Genomic DNA, 21,802 nt, shown 5'->3' on the forward strand with positions numbered 1-21,802 from the left:
TTAATTTAAAAACTCTGATTTTTACTCTATTTATTTTGCCAACTTAGAAGTCAGAAATAATAAACTTCCTGAAATGTCACCATTTACATATATTGTATATTGATAGAATTTATGTGTATTAAAACAAATTTTTCATTAAAGTAACTCTTTGTTTGAGTGTGTGTGCATGTGTGTGTGTATGTGGGTACGTGTTTATATGTTTTGCATGTGTGTGTAGAGGACAGAGGTCCTTGTTGGGTGTCTTCCTCTATAACTCTCTACCTTATATTTTGAGACAGGGTCTCTCACCAAACCTAGAGCTTACCAACTTGACTAAACTAGCTAGCCAGTAAGCTCCAGGAGTCCCCTGTCTTTGCTTACCCAGTACTAGGATTATAGATGTAAGCCACCACACCCAACTTCATATGTGTGTGCACTTTACCCATCTATCCATCTCCCTAGCCCTCATGAAAGAGATTCTTATCACTGACTCCTACTAATAATTTACTCTAATGAGAGTTTTATTTATTATCTCATAGGACTCTGACTTAGTGGTATCCAGCTCTCAAAATGGTTAATATTTCATTTGTTATGGTTATCAGTTATTTTCATCTCACAGTTACACAATTAGCTAATGGTAAAGCATAAATCAAAGCAAGAGTCAGTGAGTCCGACTTTAGATGGAGGTAAAGGCTGGCAGCATGAACTAATTATGTTAACTTAAAACAGGCTGAGCAAAAAGACAGGCTCAGAAAACCAGTGACATCCTTTCCTAAAACCAATGTAAAACCCACTGTAGATAAGGACTAGAATTAGCATTTAAAAGATCAGTTCTATTTTCCTCATCATGTGCAAATTTATGAAAGACAAAGGGAAGAAGAGAAAGAGGTTTTCCTGGTTTTGCTTTTTGGGCTTTGAGAAAGGGTCTTCCTATATACCTGGGCTATCTTTGAACTCACAATCTTGCTGCCTTTATTTCCCCAGTGCTGGGGTTCCAGCTGAGGTTACGGGTTGGGCCACCATTCCCCGTGGACATTTCCTTTTTAAGCATTTATAAACTATAGTAAACAGAAGGGCATGTGGTTCATAACAACTGGTAGAATTTTCTCCCTCACAAAGATGATTTTTCTCAAATGTAAAGGTTTAAATTATTATCATCTGGGTCAGAGAGATGGCTCAGAGCTTAAAGGCATTCACCACCAAACCGGAAGACCTGAATTGGATCTCTGAGACCCACACCAAGGAAGGAAAGAACAAAATCCCACAAGCTGTCTTGTGAGCTCTATATGTGTGCTTGGGTAAACACAACAAAACAAAAACCTTCACCTATAGGTTTGTTTGCCCCCTGGTGGTGAAGTTATTTTTACTATTATTTTATGTTAAAAGACTTCCAGAATCTTGGCACTAAAATGCTTTCTGGGGTAAGCAAAAGTAAGGAAATACCCTAGATTGGAGGTGGAGAGTCGAAGCTGTGCTCTGTGGCTGGGAAACCTGCGTGGAACAGAGCAGTCATATTTGGGCAGTGAGGGAAAATGTCCCTGATTTTACTTGAACTCAGTGTTTCTTAGTCCATTTTTCTTTGCTTCCATGTTAGCCATGTTGCTAATTTAGTATTATAAAGAATGCCGCCTCCCTTTAGTGGATTTAATAATAAGCATTTATGAGACATGGGATCTCTATACATCCTCTAACGTCTTAGCAGGGGCCTGTTGATTGAGGTGAACAGCAATGTTGTTCTGTTCTTTGTACTCGGATTTGGCATCACAAACAACATCAGAGGCCAACGGCAGAATGCCAAACCCAGGCTGTTTAGCCTGAGAGAATGGACGATGAGGAGGTCTGCTAAATTTCCTTTGAAGACTAATTGGAGCCTTTGTGTGTGAGGGAAATACAACAACCGCTGCACCCAGGCTGAACTGAGGGAACTAAGTAGCTACAAACCTTTATAAATAAAATGATAGTCCTGGAGTCATATGATAGGAAAAAAAGCATCTTTTTTTTTTGAGTTACCAATGAGAAGTTATTTATTGATTCCTGTTATATTATTATGTTGTGGGTCCTCCCCCTTTTGGTTCATTGTTCTGGGATTCTTTATTCTTTTTTTCCTTTTTTTAATTGATTTTTATTGAGCTCTACATTTTTCTCTGCTCCCCTCCCTGCTTCTTCCCTCCACCCTTCAACCCTCCCCAAAGGTCACCATGTTCCTAATTTACTCAGGAGATCTTGTCTTTTTCTACTTTCTACTTCCCATGTAGATTAGATCTATGTAAGTCACTCTTAGTGTCCTCATTGTTGTCTAAGTTCTCTGGGATTGTGGTTTGTAGGCTGGTTTCCTTTGCTTTATGTTTAAAAACCACCTATGAGTGAGTAGATGTGATACTTGTCTTTCTGTCTGGGTTACCTCACTCAAAATAATGTTTTCTAGCTCAATCCACTTTCCTGCAAAATTCAAATTTTTTTTCTGTGTGTAGTACTCCATTGTGTAAATGTACCACATTTTCCTTATCCGTTCTTTGGTTGAGGGGCATTTAGGTTGTTTCCAGGTTCTGGCTATGACAAACAATGCTGCAATGAACATAGTTGAGTACATGTCCTTGTGGCACGACTGAGCATCCTTTGGATATATACCCAAAAGTGGTATTACTTACTGGGTCTTGAGGAAGGTTGCTTTTTAATTTTCTGAGAAATCGCCACACTGACATCCAAAGGGGTTGCACCAGCTTGCATTCTCACCAGCAATGCAGGAGTGATCCCTTTCCCCCACAACCTCTCCAGTATAAGTTGTCATCAGTGTTTTTGATCTTGGCCAGTCTTACAGGTGTAAGATGGAATCTCAGAGTTGCATTTCTCTGATGACTCAGGATGCTGAACATTTCCTTAAGTGTCTTTCAGCCATTTTAGATTCCCCTGTTGAGAATTCTCTGTTTAGGTCTGTACTCGTTTTTTTGTTGTTGTTGTTTTGTGTGTGTGTGTGTGTGTGTGTGTGTGTGTGTGTGTGTTTATTGGATTATGTGTTCTTTTGGTGACAAATTTCTTGAGTTCTTTGTATATTCTGGAGATCAGACCTCTGTCTGATGTGGGGTTGGTGAAGATGTTTTCCCATTCTGTAGGCTGTCGTTTTGTCGTTTTGTTAAGACATATTAACATGAATCCCACTACATTATATTATAGAGTCCACAATAATTGGGAAACATTGCCATCTGAACATTTGGAGCTACTTAACATAAGATGATAATGAACATTGACTCTTCTGTGACCCCATCATTGATTATATATATTTTTCCTTCATTTTGTTCAATTGGCCACATGCTCTTAATTCAGTATCTACTTAGCATGAAAAATTATGAATACTGTTTTTATGAAATTGGAAAATATTAAATTGGATTTCATACCCAGGTATTATTTTGTAAAGAGAATCTTATCTCCTACCATTCTGAACAATCAAAGGGTTGGATGACTTCAATAAAATCCTAGGCAATCACAGCTTAAGTTTGATAATAAATGCCTTTAAAGACTGCATCTAAATATTTGCCAATGGATAAGATTTTCTTGCAGAAATCTTAAAGTTATAAAGGCAGATAAGTTTCAGAAAAAGATAGTGACATTTAAATAACAATGACCATACACTTGGTACTGCTTTTCTTAATTGTCAAATAGCCTTACAATTTAATAACCTAGTAGTTACCAAAATTTACAGGTGTAGAAACAGGCACAGAGATCACCTAGTTAGTAAGGAGTAGAGCCAGGATTCAAATTTAACCAGTTCCATTCTAGAATCCATACTCCTATTAACTGTGAGGTTGAGTCAGTAGCATATTATTCTCTGAAGTGGGAACCATAGTGTTAGCACATTAGAAATGTATTTATTATTTATAACACAAGGAACATCTGTATTTGTTTATGAGGACCTTCGAAACAATTCAAATTCAATACTGTAGTATAAAAGGGATTATTTCCCAAGGAGGTGCTTCCCCCAAACAATATTTTTTCTAGCCTTTGTCAACTCAATATAAATTTATGAATGATATTTGGACAAATAAACTATTGAAATAACTATTCAAAATTATTGAAGATAATGTTTAATGTTCCATTAACGAATAATGTTGTGTTAGAACTGTATATCCCTGTATTTGAGGAACAGCCTCATAGAGGCTAATGAGAACATTCCAGAATTAAAGGGAGCCAGGTATTTCATTCATTCATTCGTTCTTTCTTCTCCTCCTCCTCCTTCTTTTTGTTTTATTTTTTGTTTGTCTTTTGTTTTGTTTTGGTTTGGTTTTCCCAGATAGAATTTCTCTGTGTAGCTTTGGAACCTGACCTGGAACTCACGCTGTAGACAAGGCTAGCCCTGAACTCACAAAGATCCACCTGCCTCTGCCTCCCGGATACTGGGATTAAAAACATGCACCATTGTCGCCTGGCTGGTATTTCTAAATCATGGAATGAGTAGGGCAATAATTTTTTTTTTCAAAAGATTCTTAAAGTTTTAGTTATAACAGATATTATACTATATTCTGTTTGGTCTAGTTAAATTTGATTTTACCCGAAAGTGAAAGCTATACTATCAGATAGCTTATTTAAGTATTTTTGAGTTCTTTACCTGGTTATTAAATAGTAGCTGCGATAGTTGATACTGAGTGTCAATTTGAGAGACTCTGGAATCATTTAAGAGGCAAACCTGGATACACTTGAGAAGAAATTTCTAGAATGGGCCAATTGTGGTAAGAAGCCCCATCCCAAATGTGGGTGGCACCATTGCATGTGGTGGGTGGGGTCCCAGATGAAATGAAAGGGAAAAGTGAGCTGAGCACCAGCATCCATCCATCTTTCTTAATTTCTTGACCTGTAGATGCAATACAACTAGCTTCCTCATGCTTGTACGGCATTGATTTGTCCACTGCAATGATATTTTATTTGCCTTTTAACAAATAAAGCTTGTCTAAAGATCAGAGTACAGAGCTAAGCCACTAGAGGACAGGGAGTGGTGGCTCACACCTTTAATTCCAGGACTCGGGAGACAGAGGCAGAGGGATCTCTGTTAGTTCGAGGATACCCTGGGCACTCAAGATCGAATCTGTCTAAAAAAGGAACAGAGTTCACACAAAGGTGATTCCAGTAATTGGGATCCCAGGCCTTTAATCCCAACACTAGGGAAGTGGAGGCAGAAATGATGTGGCTGAGTGGAGAGAGGAATATAAGGCGGGAGGAGACAGCAGAGCACATGCAATCTGAGGACGCAGTCTGAGGACAGGATCACCCTTTTGGTCTGAGGATTTGGTGGAGGTAAAAGGTCTCTCTAGCGACTGGTGGCTCTGCTTCTCTGATCTCTCAGCTTTCACCCCCTAATATCTGACTCTGATTTTTGTTAATTAGAGTTTGAGCTACAGTCTACCATAGTGGGATATACTCTAAAACTATGAGCCAGAATAGGCCTTTCCGTCTTTAAGATGCCTTTACTCGGCATTTTGTTATAGCAACAAAATAAAAAAAAAAACCAAAAAACAAAACCCTTCTCATTTCCCCATAGGAAGCAAAGTGCCCCATTCACATGTAATGACACCTGAACTCCTCTTAGCAACCACTGTGTGGATGACCACACAACACCCCAGGTTCTCCCTCTTTTCTTCATTGCCAGTAGTGTGTTTTAATATCTTAGCCATATACTGTTGTCATCATACCGTAAGCCCTGTCAATAGCAGAACCTACACAATTTGAGTTAAAAAGAAGACTCTTTAGTGGTATATGGACTGCCATGTTCCTGGCTCACTTGCATAAATGTCATACTGGACACAACTAAATGTCCTTACTGAAAACTTCACCCTGGTTTATTCCACAGTTATTTGTGAAAGTTCTTATGCTGGCACATGTAACTCCTTGAATCAGCTTAGCTCTTCCTGTAATATGCTTCAGGCTACGAATACTCTCTGAAGTTATTGCCTTCTCTACACTCCCAAGCTATTCTTCACTTTAACTCTAATATAATTTTGTTTTATTGTACTTATCATTCTTAAGGTTATTGAGCTTGCTTTTTCTATGTTCTTCCCCCCTCTTTTAAAAAAAAAGACTTATCTTATTTTTAATTGGGAATGTGTATGAGGTGTGTGTGCATTTGAGTGTTAAGTGTACGTGGAAGCCAGAGTACAGGTGGTTTTGAGTGTGGTGACTTGGATGAGAATGGGCTCCTTAGCTCATATGTTTGAATACTTGGTCCCCAATTGATGGAACTGTTTGGGAAGGCTTAGGAGGCATCACCTTGGAGGAGGTGTATCACTCAGGGTGGAATTTGAGGTTTAAAAAGACTCATACAGTAGGGCCCTGTCTTCCCTGTTCCTTGAGGCTGAAGCACAGGAGGCAAGAATTGTTTACGCTAACCAGCTTAGCTTCCCCTGCTCATTCTGCCAGCCGAAGGGAATTAGTTCAAAGCCTTGTTTCTGTCATTGCTATGATAATTTGACCTGCTAAGAAGGTCCTCACAGGTGCCCTAAATCTCCTCCCATCTGTCTGTCAGGGTTCCCAGCTTGATACTCTCTGCATGGAGACTCAGGCCGCTGGTGCCAAGCGGTCAACACCCCTCTTCTCACTCCCAGGTGGGAGGGGGCTCTTGTCCTCTTGCCTCCAAGTATATAAGCCTACGAGTGCTGAATAAAGATTGACATTTACCCTTTGGGCGAATGATCCGGTCTCTCTGTATGTGTCTGTTCAACTCCTAGGATATTGATCCAGACTCGTGGTCCGTACAGGAAGTGTGCCCTGTACAAGGAGAATGAGGTTTCACTAAAAAGCGCGGGACATCATACCATTCATGTTGTAGTGAACCACCCAGCATGGGTGTTGGGAACCAAACTTGGGTCCTCTGCAAGGGCAGTGCATGTTCTTCCCCATCTCTCCAGTCCCTTTCTTTGGCTTTTAGAAACAGTTTTAGCGAGATGTAATTGCCATTCATACAATTATTCCATTTAAAGAGTACAAGTCAACAGTTTTCGTGTATTGACAAAGTTTTCAAACTGTCACACAGCTAATTTTAAATTTACTCCATAAAAGAAAGCCAGCACCCACTTGTAGTGAAATCTCTAACACTCCCTTACTATCAGCCCTAAGAAACACTAACCTATTTCCTAAGTTTGCTTATTCTGGACATTCGCATAAGCCGAATCATGTAAGATGCTCTTTTATGACTAGCCGTTTTCACTAGGCATGTTTTCAAAGTTCATCTGTCTTATAGTGAGTGTCCATACTTCACTGCTTTTTGTTTGTTTTTTTTTTTTTTAAGATTTATCTATTTGTCATGTGAATTTATCTATTTATCATATACAGTGTTCGGCATGAATGTATGCCTACATGCCAAAAAAGGGCACTAGATCTCATAAATGGTTGTGATTTGAACTGGGTCCACTGGAAGAGCAGGCAGCACTCCAAGCCCCTGAGCCATCTCTCCAGTTCTACTTCGCTGCTTTTTTTCTGATGAGAAAAATAACACCATTAGGAACAATAGTAACACTATCATTTAGCTATACAACATTTAAGAAAAATCCATTCACTAGTTGATGGACATTCTCCTGTTCTCAGATTCCTTGGTTGCCTGTACTCGTTTGTCTAGGGTTGAGGCCTTGTGAACTTTCTCCCTTCCACATTAACTTGTCACTTGGTGCCATCTTCGTTCAGGTCATGGTTATAAGAGCCCCTTAGTGAGACCGCACAAGTGTCCATCTGACATTTCTAGTGGACAATCTCACATCAAACTTCTCCCCACCTCCTTCCCCACAGATCCCTGAGCCTTAGGTGCAGAAGTTGTGTTGAAGATGGATAAGTTGGGACTGGACACCAGACTGCTACACTTTGATGGCTGTGGTTTTCTACAGTGGTCTCTTGGACAAGAAGTTTCTTTGAGGAGGGGTGAGAACTAGAGTTATCTGTTGATCTAAGGACAAGTATTTAGAATTTAGCTAGGAATTATCCTAGTTACTATTTGCAACACAAAAGTATTTGTTTCTGGGCTGGAGAGATGGCTCAGTGGTTAAGAGCACTGCTTGCTCTTCCAAAGGTCCTGAGTTCAATTCCCAGCAACCACATGGTGGTTCACAACCACCAATAATGAGATCTGGTACCCTCTTCTGGCCTGCAGGCATGCATACAGGCAGACCATTGTATACTTAAATAAATAAATCAAAAGATACTGATATTTAAAAAGTATTTATTTCTGTGTAATCTAATTCATCTTTTTATTCCTTTTTGCTTTCATGTGCTTGGTGTCATATCCAAGGAATCATTGGTTCTCTAAAGGCCACTAATATTTATTCCTGTTTTTGCTTACAAAGTTTTAAATTTTAACATTTACATTTAGGTCTATTATTCATTTTGAGTGTTTTGTTTGTTTGTTTGTTTTTTGCATCTGTGGCTTTGTCTGTCATTACTGACTACTATCCCTTCAAATACTACTTCTACCCAATCCTCTCTCTTCCCTGTTTTGAGTTTGTTATACTTACTCTGGATTTATTCATTGCACACTGGCTTTCAAGTTCTGCTGTTCCTTCACTGCTTCCTCTTTGTGCTTCAATTAGAGTGTTTTTCCTTTTCTTGATTTTCCCCCCACCTTACTAATCTCTGTCCTGTTACATCTACTCTTCAGTTTAACTCACTACTGAGTTCTTGACTTCATATATTATATTTTTTCAAGATTTTCCCACTGATTCTATTAAAATTTTGTAACATATTTTTACCCATCATCCCCTCCTCCATTTTTATGACCTACTGCTTTATTTTGTAATGGTCACTTCAAAGCTTTCTCTAAACTTTAACATCTGGTTTACCTGTGAGTTTTCTATTATCTTTTTTCCCCTCCTCTTTATCATTGGCCAAAACTTCCCATTTTTGTCATGTCTTACACTTAAAATCAACCACATATCCCAGAGTTTTACACAAAATTCCCATAGACAACACAGATGCTTAGTTTCCACTAAAAGGAAATTAGACAAGTAGGATGTCTGATATCATCCACACAGTCCTAGAGGAGCTGGGTTGTGGTTGGGATGCAGTTATTAAGACTCAGTCAACTTCTAGTTTCTTTCTGTTCATGATTCCTCTAAACTTTTGATCAAGAACCAGAAAGGTATCCACCTCCTTGGCCTTTATGTGAATAAGAATTCAAATAACTTCAGCAGTAATTGTAAAAGTCATGAGTGTGTTGAATAATGTCCATGTATAAAAAAAAAGATGAATGTTTGGTAATACATTTTGTTGTTGACATATTATTTTGACAATACACATATTGAATAAGCAAACATTAGCTTTAATTTAGGGATTTGGTAAATATGAGGGTCTTGAGTGCTGGGATTAAAAGCGTACGCCACCAATGCCGGGCAAAGATGAGGGTCAAAAAAAAAAAGACTTATTTTTCATGTACACATGCACACAGGTGCCTGTGGGATCCAGAAGAGGGTGCTGGGTCCCCTGGAGCTGGAGTTACAGGTGGTTGTGAGCCACCCCAACACAGGTACTGACTGGGAAAAGAACTCAGGTCCTTTGCAAGATCAAGAAGCGGTTTTTGTGACTGAGTCAACTCTAATCCCAAAATTAGTTTTACTACAAGGAGGTATACAAACTTAAGATTTAAAAAGTATCTTAAATTTTATTTATATGTTTGCTTGCTTGAATTTATGTATATCATGTGTGTGCGGGACCCTGCAAAGGCCAGAAGAGAGCTACAAATCTCCTGCAGTGGAGTTACAGGTTGCGTATTTACATGACATATATCTGCCGATCTTAATTCATAATCAGAAGAACAATTTTTTTTCTTGGTTAAATTTCTTTTTGGTTTTTCTCTCCAAACACAGTGGAGTGAATCTGTGCGTTTTAGTCATTGGTTCAATTCATCCCATCTTTCCTGATCAAATAATAAAATGCACGGGAGCATAAGCCCTGATCAATACATCGATCTTGAAAAATGCATTTAATGGTCAATACTTAGAGGAGGGCAAGACGGAAAGCACCGTGAGGAAAACCTACGGGTAGGCGTTCCGGGCCATGGAGGTCTGTAATTGTCCACGTCTCTTAGCTAGACCACAAACACGTGCAGTTACTACACACGCCAGCCACGGAAAGGCTGATCTTCAGGGCAGGGGTCCAGATCGCCCAGCGTTCCTACTTCCGGCCTCGGCCCCGCCCCACAGTTGCTAGGAGACGTGATGTCACCGGAAGCGAGGCCTGGGATAGGCTGAGGCCTGGGGAAGCCTCTCCCACACGGCAGCCTGGGGTGCCGGCGCTTGCTCGCCAGCTGTTCCTAGGCCCGGGGCGAGGAACTGCGAAGGGAGAAGGGGTGCGACCGGTCACCGCTCGGGCAGGTCCGGCCTGTCGTCCTCTCCGAGTCTACTGCTGCTCCCGTCGGGCGAGCAGCCTGCCTAGCAGCTTCCGGCGGCTGCCCGCGCTCTTGACTGACAGGCGCCGTCCCCACAGCCCGCGCCCCCAGCCACGTCCCCGTTCTCGGCCGGCGTACGGCGTGGCTGCCCCCGACCTCTGAGCCCTGAGCGATGTGGGCTCCCGACTTCGGCCCCGCGCGGCTTACTCAGCGTAGGCGTCCCGGGCCGCTGTCGTCCTCGGTTTCGCCACTGTGGCCGCTGCTGCTCTTGCTGCTGGCGGCCGTGGCGCCGGTGCGCGCCTGGGAGAGCGGAGACCTGGAGTTGTTCGACTTGGTGGAGGAGGTGCAGCTCAACTTCTACGAGTTCCTCGGGGTGCAGCAGGTAAGTGCGCGGGCCGCCGGGCCGGACCTCGTCGCTCAGCCCGGTCCACTTGACAGCCCAGCGCTTTCCCAGTCCCTCACCCACGCGCCAACTTCGGAACTTCTGGTCTCAGTGCCAGACTGGACGGTGCCACCAGCCTGGGAGTGCTGATACCTTTGCTTTGGCTTTCTGGGGACCGCCCTTTCCCCACCCCCCCAAAGACTGTGCTGGAGGTAGAAGAAAGGGAGGTAGACCATTTTTACACTGACTCCCTCTCAAGTGTGACACAGTAACTATGTCACCCCCAAATTGTCATCTTCCCACTTAAACGTATTTTTACTTTTAACTTCGTCTGCCTCCCTCCCTGGTTTTTTTTTTTTTTTTTTTTTTTTCTGGGAAGAGAGAGTACGTTTTGCTCAGCGTCTGTTAGCTTTTTTTTTTTTTTTTTGCACTGCATTTCGAAATCGTTATAGTCTGTTACTTAGTTAGTATTCGTGTTCCATTTAGAAATCTGGAAGAATCTGTAGCCTCCTCTACTCAGAGGAGAATCAGCGAAGCCTTCAGGGCTTGAGGTATTTGGGGTGCTGTTGGGAGAGGAGCCCAGCTGTTCTGGCTTTAGCTTGGATCTTTAACTTACGATTGAGTGAGTTATCCAGGATCTACCTGAAACAGTGAACAGAAAAAATAGACATGCCACTTCATGATTATGGAATGAAAGACAGAATTTCCCAAGATCTGGTTGTGTGAAGTTCTTCACACAAAACATAACTTGTGGAACTTTAAAAAAAGAAAAAGGCACACTTAACAGGATTAGCTAGGAAACGGACCTTTTCCTACAGGCTATGAAATAGTAAGCTTTCAAAGGAACTTAAAGTGAGCTGTTTAATAGAAATTTAACTTTCAATCATTGCATTTTGATTTCATGATTGTATATAAAATTATTGAGTATAAAATTGCCATGGAACTGAACTTAACAGTTCTCATTTTTGTTTTTTTTGTATGAGTTCTAAATATTTCACATCGCAGATTCTTTTTTTTTCCCCCAAGACAGTTTCTCTGTGTTACAGCCAGGCTCTCCTGGAACTCACACTGTAGACCATGCTGGCCTTGAACTCAGAGATTCACCTGTCTTTCCATCCCAAGGGCCCCAGTCAACATCTCAGATTCTGAAACACAAATGGTTTTGTGGTAACTAAAGTTACCTGGTGCCACTTCCTGCTCACAGAGAAAAAAATATGCCTCATTTTCAGAGTAAATGATAATGCAGCGTATGTAACAGTAGTTAGTGAAAATGTAAGTTTGAAGACTTTTTGTTTGTTTTTAGTTTTATTTTTTTGTTTTGCTTTATTTTTGTTTTCCCAAGCAAGTTTTCTTTGTGTATTCCTGGTTGTCCTGGAACTCAAGAGATCCTCCTGCCTCTGCCTCCTCTGCTTAATTGCTGCTTAATCTGTTCATTTCTACTGGAATTAAAGGCCAGTGCCACCAACACCTGTCTGGGTTTCTGGGTTTTGGTTTTTGAGACAGGATTATGTAGCTCAGACTATCCTCTAAACCTTTATTCTCCAGCCTCAGGCTTCTCTTGAGTGTTGAGATTATAGGCTTTTCCCACCACATCAAGCCAGAAGATTCATTTTACTTTTTAATTTTTTTTAAAAAAAATTTAGGTATAACAGGAAATAATTCCTTTTATATATTTTCCATTTATTTGTTTTTTTTTAATTTACTTATTTACTTATCCCCTTATCCCCACCCCCAAGGTTTCTCACCTTGGGGTGAGAAACTGGCTTGCCTGGAACTTACTAGGTAGGCTGGGCTAGCCTCCAACTCACAGATATTCATCCACCTGACTCAAGGACTACTGGAATTGAAGGCACCCACTCCATCTGGCTTAGTCTCTCATTTCAGTGTGTGTGCCTATCTCTGTTAATGTGCTTACACCTTTTTTTTTTTTGTAGTATCACATCACAGTGATGCTCTAGGTTTTTGGTTGTTTGTTTTAATGTTTATGAGTGTTTTGCCTGCATGTGTGTCTGTGTACAACATTTGTGCCTGGTGCCCACAGAGGCCAGAGTAGGGCATCTGATTCCCGGGACTGGAATTACAGACAGTTGTGGGCTGCCATGTGGCTGCTGGGAGTCAAACATGGGGCCTTTGAAAGAGCAACTAGTGCTCTTAACCACTGAGCAGTCTCTCTAACACCAGGAATAATCAATATCCTATTTATGTATGTATGTATGTATGTGTGCATGCATGCATGGCAAACATGGAAATCAAAGGACAGCTCTTGGGAGTTGGTATTCTCTTTCCATGAGGGTCCCAGGGATTAAATTTAGTCAAGCTTGACAGCATTGAGAATACTTGTTTGAATAGTCATTAAGAGTGGTTAAATTCTGTAGCTAGTGAAGAGCTTTATATATAACTGTGCTGAATAGTAGTTTTTCAACTTGACACAAGCTAGAGCCCTCTGTAAAGAGAGAATCTCAACTGAGAAAATGCCTGGATCAGATTGGTGTGTGGGCAGGTCTGTAGTCAAGTCTTTGGGAGCATGTTCCTGACTAAATGATTGCTATGGGAGGGCCCAGCCCACTATGTGTGGTACCACCCCTGGGCAGGTGGTCCTGAGTTATATAAAAAGCAAGGCGAGCAAGCCAGTAAACAGCATGCCTGCATAGTCTGCTTCATTCCTGCCTTGACTTCTTTTAATGATGTACTGTGGCTTGGAAATGTAAGCCCAAAACCCCTTTTCTTTCTTAAGTTTATTTTACCAGTGTCCTACCACAGCAACAGAAAGCAAAGTAGGACAATAGCCAATAAAGAAAATCTTGACAGTACTTTTGAATTGTTTATAAAAATTAAGCTTCCTTAAGAGAATACAGAGGCTGCTGGTGGTGGCACATGCCTTTAATCTCAGTACTTGGGAGGCAGAGGCAGGCAGATCTCTGAGTTTGAGGCCAGTCTGGTCTATAAAGGGAGTTCCTGAACGCCTAGAGCCATTACACAGAGAAACCCTGTCTCAAAACAAAACAACAACAACCAAAAAACCACAAAAATCCAAAAACAGAGAGAGAGAGAGAGAGAGAGAGAAGAAAGAAGAGAGAGAAGAGAAGGAATACCGAGACTCCAGCAGTAGTGATTTCAAATTTGGATAACTGTTGGCTGGAGAGATGGCTCAGCAGTTAAGAGTACTTACTATTTTTGCAAAGGAATGGAGTTCTGTTCCTAGAACCTGTGTTTTTCAGCTCACAACTGCCTGTAATTCAGTTGTAGGGGATGTGACACCTTGTTATGGCCTCTCTGGGTACTGTAATCATATGTACAAATCTATACACATATACACATACTTTAAAAAGATTAGATTATCTAATCTAGCATTATCTGTGCACTGTTGTGGTTTGTGATCTCATGCTGTGAATTAGTCAATATGAACAACTAGAGACCTTTGTAAAGAAAGATGGGATAATATGTATAGATAATTGAGAAAATTTGGTAAAATTTGAAAAGAATCCAGAAAATTATTTTAATCTGTATTTCTGTGTTTAGCTCTATCGAAGTAGAAAAGAAAACTAAAAGAAACTTTATTCTATTGACACAGAAAAATAGATTGGACAATTCTTTGCTTTGAATCTTAACTTTCTTGGAAGACTTTCCAGAAGTCAGATAGTTGGTAGATATAAACTTAACCTGTTTAAAGTTTAATTCAAGCAAGAGCCAAACAATCTTATGTTGACTCATAGATGTTGGGAACAGAACAGTAGAAAGAACTACTGTTCATTCAGTGGAGATTTATTTGGTGTTTACTAGCTCTTAAGCATAAAACTTTTAGCCTCATTTAGATTAATAGTTTAGTGGGGGTGAGTACACAAATAGTAAAAAGTGGCAGATGGACAGAGAAATTAGAAGACATAAGGCATGAATTCCATTCATAAGGACTCTGCCCTTATAACCTATCAATTGTCAGATATTCTAGGTCTTAGTACTTACCACTGTTGGGATTGGTTTTCAACATGCCAATTTTAGAAGAACTCAATTATATTTTATTATATTATTGTATTATTAATATACTATATATAAACAATTAAATTATTATTTCACATTATATTATATAATATGTTGATGTATTAAAATTAATAATAATTCTATTGATATATCAGTGATACACAATGTATATTAATATGATATATGATTAATGTATGATTATATATATAACTCAGATTATAGCATAATGGAGGAACATTCAGCATGGTTGACAAGCAAGCATGGTGGGCAAGCAGTCAAGAAAGAAGTAAGTACACAGGCCTCGACAGGAGTTTGTTGGGTGTTTGAAGGAGTAGCAAAGCAGCCAGTATGACTGGAGCAGAGTGATGGAGAATAGTAATAGGAGATACAATTCAAGTCGTAAGTGGTAAGGACAGATTATACAGGGACTTACAGGCCATTTTAAGGACTTTGACTTTTATTTATAATTACGTTAGGGAGTGGATATTGACTAGATGTAAACTAAACATTGCCATGTCTTTGTGTTAAGAATGGTTTATAAGGCATTAGTTACTTAGAGAAATAATGGTAATGTAGAATGAAGCTTAGGCCTGAGTGGTAGCGGTAGATTAGTATAAAGTGATTAGATTCTGGATTTAATTTGATTATAAGTTGACAATGTTTCACTCAGGTGGTATGCCAACTAGTTGTTTGTTTGTTTGTTTTCCCAAACTTGACATAGACTTAAGTCGTCTGAGAAGAAGGACCTTCATTTGAGAAAATGCAACTACCAAACTAGCCTGTATGCAAGTCTTTGGTACATTTTCTTGATAAGTGATTAACACAAGAGGGCTCAGCCTACTGTGGGTGGTGCCACTCCTGGGCAGGTGGTATTGGGTTGTATAAAGAAGCAGGCTGAGTAAGCCATAGAAAGAAAGCCAGTAAGCAGTGTTCCTTCATAGCCTCTGCTTCAGTTCCTGCCTTGAGTTCAGTTCTAACTTCTTCATAATGAAATATAAGCTTTAAACACACACTTTCCTCCCTAAGTTGCTTTTGGTCATGGTCTTTATCACAACAATAGGAAAGCAAACTGGTGTAGGACAATTCTGTATTCTGTCAATTACGTTTTAAATAAACGCTGATTGGCCGTAGCTAGGCAGGAAGTATAGGCGGAACAACCCGACAGGAAGTAGAGGTGTGACAATGAGAACAGGAGAATTCTGGGAAGAAGGAAGCTCCCCCTAGTTCTGCCTAGACCACCTAAGAAGTAAGATGTGACCTGCCCCTCTGAGAACAGTACCGAGAAACCATGTGGCTAACATAGATAAGAATGATGGGTTACTATAAGCTACAAGAGCTAATAAGAAGCCTGAGCTAATGGGCCAATCAGTTTATAACCTAATATGGACTCTCTGTGATTTTCTCTGGGACTAAATGGCTGGGAGACCGGGTGGGACAGAAACCCCAACAAACAGACTCTCAATGCTACACAAACTACAACAGATGGTTTAACAGAAGAGAGATTGAAGACGGTTCTAAAGATTAAGGAGGCAGTTGAACTTACTGAATTATAGAAGCCTGGATGAGGACTCTGGTTGGTTTTTGGTCACTCTAAATTTGTCATTTCTGTTAAACACAGTAGGGCTGGCATGTAGGTATTTGATTATTCAGATCTGGAGTTCAGATAGAAAATTTTGGTCTGTAGATATGAACTAGTTCTTGGTACTTAGAAGGTAACTTGAAACTGCATAACTGAATGAGTTCACCCAAAAGACTGAATTTAAAAGATAAAGAAAGAGGTCTGGGAACTAAGCCAGAGAGATGGTGGTCAGAGAGATGAACTAGTGAGGTAGATAGGAAAGGACCAACCAAAGGAAGGTGATGTCTTTGAAGTCAAGTAGAGGAAATATCTCAGAGAGGAGGAAATGATCAGATGAGTAAAATGATGAAGATTAAATAAGACGGGCTCTGAAATTGGCTGGACTTAGCACTTTAGGTCATTGGTTACCTCAATAAGACCTATTTCAGTGAACTGGTGGGTTCAGGAGAGAAGACAGAAAAAAATTGGGCAACAGAAATTAGATTGTACCTTTTGTCTTTTCAGTTCTTTCCTAAGCTGTATAGTTGCAATAACATGGCATTTTAGTCAGCTTTAAGAGTTACCTTATTTTTTTTTAGAAAGGTAGATTGTATAGATATCTGTTAGACACTTCAGTATATACTGAATTAAATAATCATATAAATATTAGAACAAAAAGTAAATTACAATTTCCCAAACAAGTATTTTCTTGATAGTTTTTACTCAATAATATGTTACACTTATATAATGGCTTTTTAAGACCCTAATAGAGCAAAGGACTATCTATGTATTTCAAGATGTTCTAGAAATTTAGGAAGGGACTTCAGAAGTCTTTGGTAGAGGGTGAGTTTAGATGGCATATCAGTAGTTCAGCTTGTTCTTAGAATGCTTTTTAATTGTCCATAGGGCACTCCAATATGACTATTGCGTCTTCCCAGAGTAGAGTCAGGGCTGGAAAGTTGAACACAGTGCAGGGAGGAGAACATGCTGTTGAAAATTTTAAGTCTAGCTTAAATTCTAGATCTTTACGTAATATTTGTATTTCATTGGACGACTCCTTGGACTCCCTTATTTATCATGGAATCAGTGACAACTCTAGTTTTTCCCTTCATTTTTGTGATTATCTTGTGGGACCATGACCTCCCTTATACAACATTTTGTAGAGTATTCCAGCTAAGAATAAATAGTTTGTTTTTACTTTAAAAATCTGCAAATATTCTCTAATAGCTTCATTAGTAATAAGTGTACCGTATATTTGCTCTGTGCCTAACTTGTGTCCTCTATTTTCTGGATGGGAAAGAAGAATCATTAATTGCCCTTCTTAAACTCTAACACAGCCCTTTTTTAAAAGATGAAGATGCCTTTCATAGTTTACTGATGAATGTGCATTGTAGTTTTCAGTTATATCTAATTATTTGTTTTGTGAAATCCAGTGCTCTTGTGATGCCAGTATATAGCTCAGTCTTTAAGTATTTATTTCCTTGTAAATTGTTGTGTAATTAGTCTCCTCCCTTTTATTATGATCTTAAATTATTTCTTAATTTGGAGAAAGGGAGATATGCAAATTCTACTATGGTAGATCACCCTCCAACCATATTTCTCATGTTGGCATATTGTGTATAGACTTAGAGATGGATAAATACCTGTCCAATTATATACAGCTTTAAATCAGATTTGATCATTAGAGTTAGTTTATTTTTCTTGTGTACAAAAGGTTTAGTGTAGCTTAGTGAGAATTGCTTATGCACATTTTATAGAGAAAGGCAAGTTTGTTGTGAAAATTTTACCACATAAAAATCTAGAGCTGATAGAACAGAAACTTCTGGTGTTTGGAATCTTTTCAGTACCAATGAGTAGAACACTCAGCTATCTTACCTTTTGCTTCCATAGACTATATTTTACATTGAACTGGGAAAGTAGAATTGGCGTCTATGGGCCCAATTACTGATAGAGGTCTATTCTAACATCTTGTTGAATAGGTCAGCACCTTACCTAGTGACTAGTGTGGCCAATTTTAAAATCGTACTTTTCTCATGGTTCAGAGTAAAGTAGATTATAGGATGGAAGTAAGAGTAGATATTTGGTTTGATGGTTAGTGAGAGGAGAGTATTTGTGGCATTTAAAAGTAGCAAGTACTTTTATAAGATGCCTGTTACCAATCTTAAAGTGGGTTCCCAGATTTGTTAGATTTTCTGTCAGTGAAAGAATCGTTGTGTGAATCGTTACTATAATACTTTATAAGTATTTCCTAAGACAGGTATTATTGGGCATATTTGCATGGTGATGATGCCAGTGAATTTTGTGTATGATTAAAGCTGTTCTAAAGCCTTTCTTGAATAGTGTGAACAGATAAAGAAATGGAGTTAGAGTGAAGGGAGACTTCTAATTGTGGAAAGTAGGACCTTGGACCCTGTTATAACAAAGCTGTAGTCAGTGTACCTTGCAGAAATCAATATTTATTGTTAAAAAGCATTTAACTGTGAAAGGTGAGTCCTATACAAATGAATGTAAAATATTTTCAATGTTTTTTTGAATAACATTATATCTCACTTTAAGAGCAGAATATTTGTATTTTATGGTATTACTTACACTTTCTGGTGGAGATGGGGGTCGGACCATGAGGACTTAAATTAGAAATTTAATCCAGAATTTGTATTTTCTTCTTTATCTTATTGGGTACTAAATTAAGTAAAGTTAGCATCATTTACTTTTTCAATAAGTATTCCTGTTTACCACCACCCAGTAACTGGGATCTCATATGTGATCAGATTATTGCAAAATCAAGGGCAAGCTGCATTCTGCACTTTGCTTATGAAATGTGCATAAAACAGTATGCTTCTTTATTAAATGGGTGCCTATTCTAATAGTTGCTAGTACAGCAGTAGCCATTAGGCTGTGTACAGTCAGGAATCGAATTTGAGTTTGTTTAATTTTAAACTGAGTCTAAGATGAAGAATAAAATCAAGGACATACAGTACTCAAATGCAACTGAGAACAAAAGAATTCTACAAGGTGATAATTTCTTTAGTTAAACAAATTTAAGAATATATATATATATATATCCTGATTATATCCTGATATATCCTGATATATATTATATATCCTGATTATAAAAAGCACAAGAATTTTAAAAATCTATGTGGTATTATCTGTGAGGTGTATTGTGAACATTAATTAAGTTGAGACCAGAAGAAAGAACATCACCATTGTCATTTACTGGACCATAGGGAAGTATGAGGGTTTAAAGTTATGCTGGCTAAGAATGATAGAAACTTCTTATTTCTAGCCAGTCCTTTAGAACTTAATACCACTGAAAAAAGTAACATTTGGGAGGGTATTCCATGATTATTTGCATTTGTATATTATCAAGAAACCTCTGAATTTTAGAAATTTAGAAGTTGCCAATTTTATCAGCAGTTATTTTCAGTGATTATACCTTTATTAAAAAGATTAGTATTAGTTGAGCTGTGGTGGTACATGCCTTTAATCCCAGCACTCAGGAGGCAGAGACAGGTGGATCTCTCTGAGTTCCAGAGGCCAGCCTGGTCTACAAAGTGAGTTCCAGGACAGCCAGGACTACACAGAGAAGCCCTGCCTCAAAAAACTAAACAAATCAATATTACTATTTATTTGGGTTATGGTGGCACATACCTGTAATTCCAGTACTTGGGAAACAGAAATAGGAGAATTCTTTTAAATTTAGGACCAACATGGTCTACACTGTTCCAAGCTGTCTAAGGCTGCATAGCAAAACCCTGTTTCTGAAAGAAAAGAGATTACTATTTATTTATACTTATATTTTTTGGCTTTTAAGTGGTGTTTGTGTCAATAGTTGGTGGCTTGAGTTGATTTATGGGAATTAAGGGACAGTAAGAATAATGTAGGAAAGTCAGGAATTGTGACTTTGCTTGTAATTAATTATACCTACATTATTTTTGTATGGATCTTTTATCTACACTAAGACTTGAGATTGTGATTTTGTTTGCAGCTGGTTATATCTTTTTTTTTTTCTTTTATGTCTCTTTTAACCACAGTGGAAATAGTCTTCCTGGTTTAAGTAAAGCGTATTACTTTAAAGATTTGATGATGTGCATGCGACTATGATGTTGTAATTTTCATAGTAATTCTGGGGAACTAATGTGATTTTTGGTATCACACTGTTAGATGTATATTACCTTTAATTTAGGTTGATCTTGTGAAAAGCTTTAGCTTTTTTTTTTTTTTTTAAAAAAAACAATTAGCAAAACTTATGGTTTTGAATTGCCTTTAGAGCCTATGGTACAGAATTCTTCACATTATCTTTAAGTTGATTTGACTTTTTGCAATAGTTAATAGTCATTTGGAGTTAAATTTGGTTATGAACTTAAGTTGGCAAACTCTGAAAAAATAGTTTATGTTGATGAATCTGAATGTAGAACAAGTACTCTACCAGCAAGGTGTATCCTCAGCCCCTTGTCAATTTATTTTCAAGGCAGGCGTGGTAGCCCATACCTGTAATTCCAGCAATTAGGATCGCCAGTTCAAAACCAGCCTGCCTAACCTGATAAGGTCAAGGCCATCTTGAGCTGAACCAAAACTTCATCTCAAAATAGAGAAATAATTAGCTGCGCACAGTGGTAGAGTACTTGTCTAGCATGTGCAAGGCCTTATAAGGCAAAAGAATGTATTGAAGTAACTAACCTTTGGGGAAAAGTATGAAAAAAATGTATAAATACAAATATTAAAAATAATGGAGTAATATCTCCATCTTGTGGTCTTTTTCGGATATTGCCATTAAAAATGTTGCGGGGTTATATTTTCACAACTGTTGGCATAAGTAAGAATACAGTGTAAGACAGGTAAAAATAAGAGTCAGGGATTTCCTGCATATTCTGCAGGAACCTTAAACTGGGCTTCCCATGAATTCACTGTGTATGAGTGCTTGTATTGAGGTAGTGAGTGCTATCTGCCCTCAGGCTGCCCTATATGTTTACTTCAGTGTGTCTTACATTACACATAAGCCTTCTGGGAACACCTTGGTATATGTGTAGTTCTGGCATCATAAAAGTCTCCTTCAAATTAGGCTTATCAAAACTTTTTGTAAGCTAAAGGGTCTCATTTGACTGTCCTAAAAATAAAAAGCATTAACATGAGCCTGGGAATCAAGCCAAAGGAAGAGCCAAAGATTTTACGTCAGTGTTATTCAGTTTCTTATATTTTTGGTTGTGAGCCCAGCCTTTAATGGCGGAGCCATTTCTCCAGCTCTGTTATTCAGTTTCTTGATTATTTATCTTAGCAGAATGCTGACTAAATGTTATCAATCTGCAGTAACTCAGAGGAATACAATTCAGCCACAGATAAGGAATTTTTGCACTTAATTTTTGGAAAAAATTGTGTGTATACTGAGTATGTACAGACTTTGTCATTTCTTAAGTAATACAATAGAACAATTATCTATATGGTATTTGCATTGTGTACAGTATTATAATTGGTTTCAAAATGATTTAACTATTTTTAAAGATTTATTTGTATTCTATGTGTAATGAGTATTTTTTAGGCTTGTGTGTCTGGGTGTTGC

The 21,802-nt window shown here is 38.7% G+C and overlaps 1 protein-coding gene and 1 long non-coding RNA gene across 2 annotated transcripts in view; one reads left to right on the forward strand and one right to left on the reverse strand.

The window, feature by feature from the left end:
* Nucleotides 1-9,578: 9,578 nt before the first annotated feature.
* Nucleotides 9,579-10,658, reverse strand: LOC148119752 (uncharacterized). Its single transcript, XR_015734806.1, has 2 exons — nucleotides 10,538-10,658; nucleotides 9,579-10,274 (listed from the first exon to the last, which is right to left on the reverse strand). It is a non-coding gene; the product is annotated as an uncharacterized LOC148119752 (long non-coding RNA).
* The window catches only part of Dnajc1 (DnaJ heat shock protein family (Hsp40) member C1), a 181,062-nt gene continuing 169,531 nt past the window's right edge, over nucleotides 10,272-21,802 (forward strand). Inside the window, exon 1 of the mRNA XM_048460701.3 lies at nucleotides 10,272-10,712. Coding sequence (XP_048316658.1) covers nucleotides 10,503-10,712 — 210 coding nt within the window. The 5' untranslated portion in view covers nucleotides 10,272-10,502. The remainder of the gene's footprint in view (nucleotides 10,713-21,802) is intronic.

The sequence above is a fragment of the Myodes glareolus genome, chromosome 14 (genome assembly GCF_982192425.1).
Source record: "Myodes glareolus chromosome 14, mMyoGla1.1, whole genome shotgun sequence".
NCBI classification, from domain to species: domain Eukaryota; kingdom Metazoa; phylum Chordata; class Mammalia; order Rodentia; family Cricetidae; genus Myodes; species Myodes glareolus.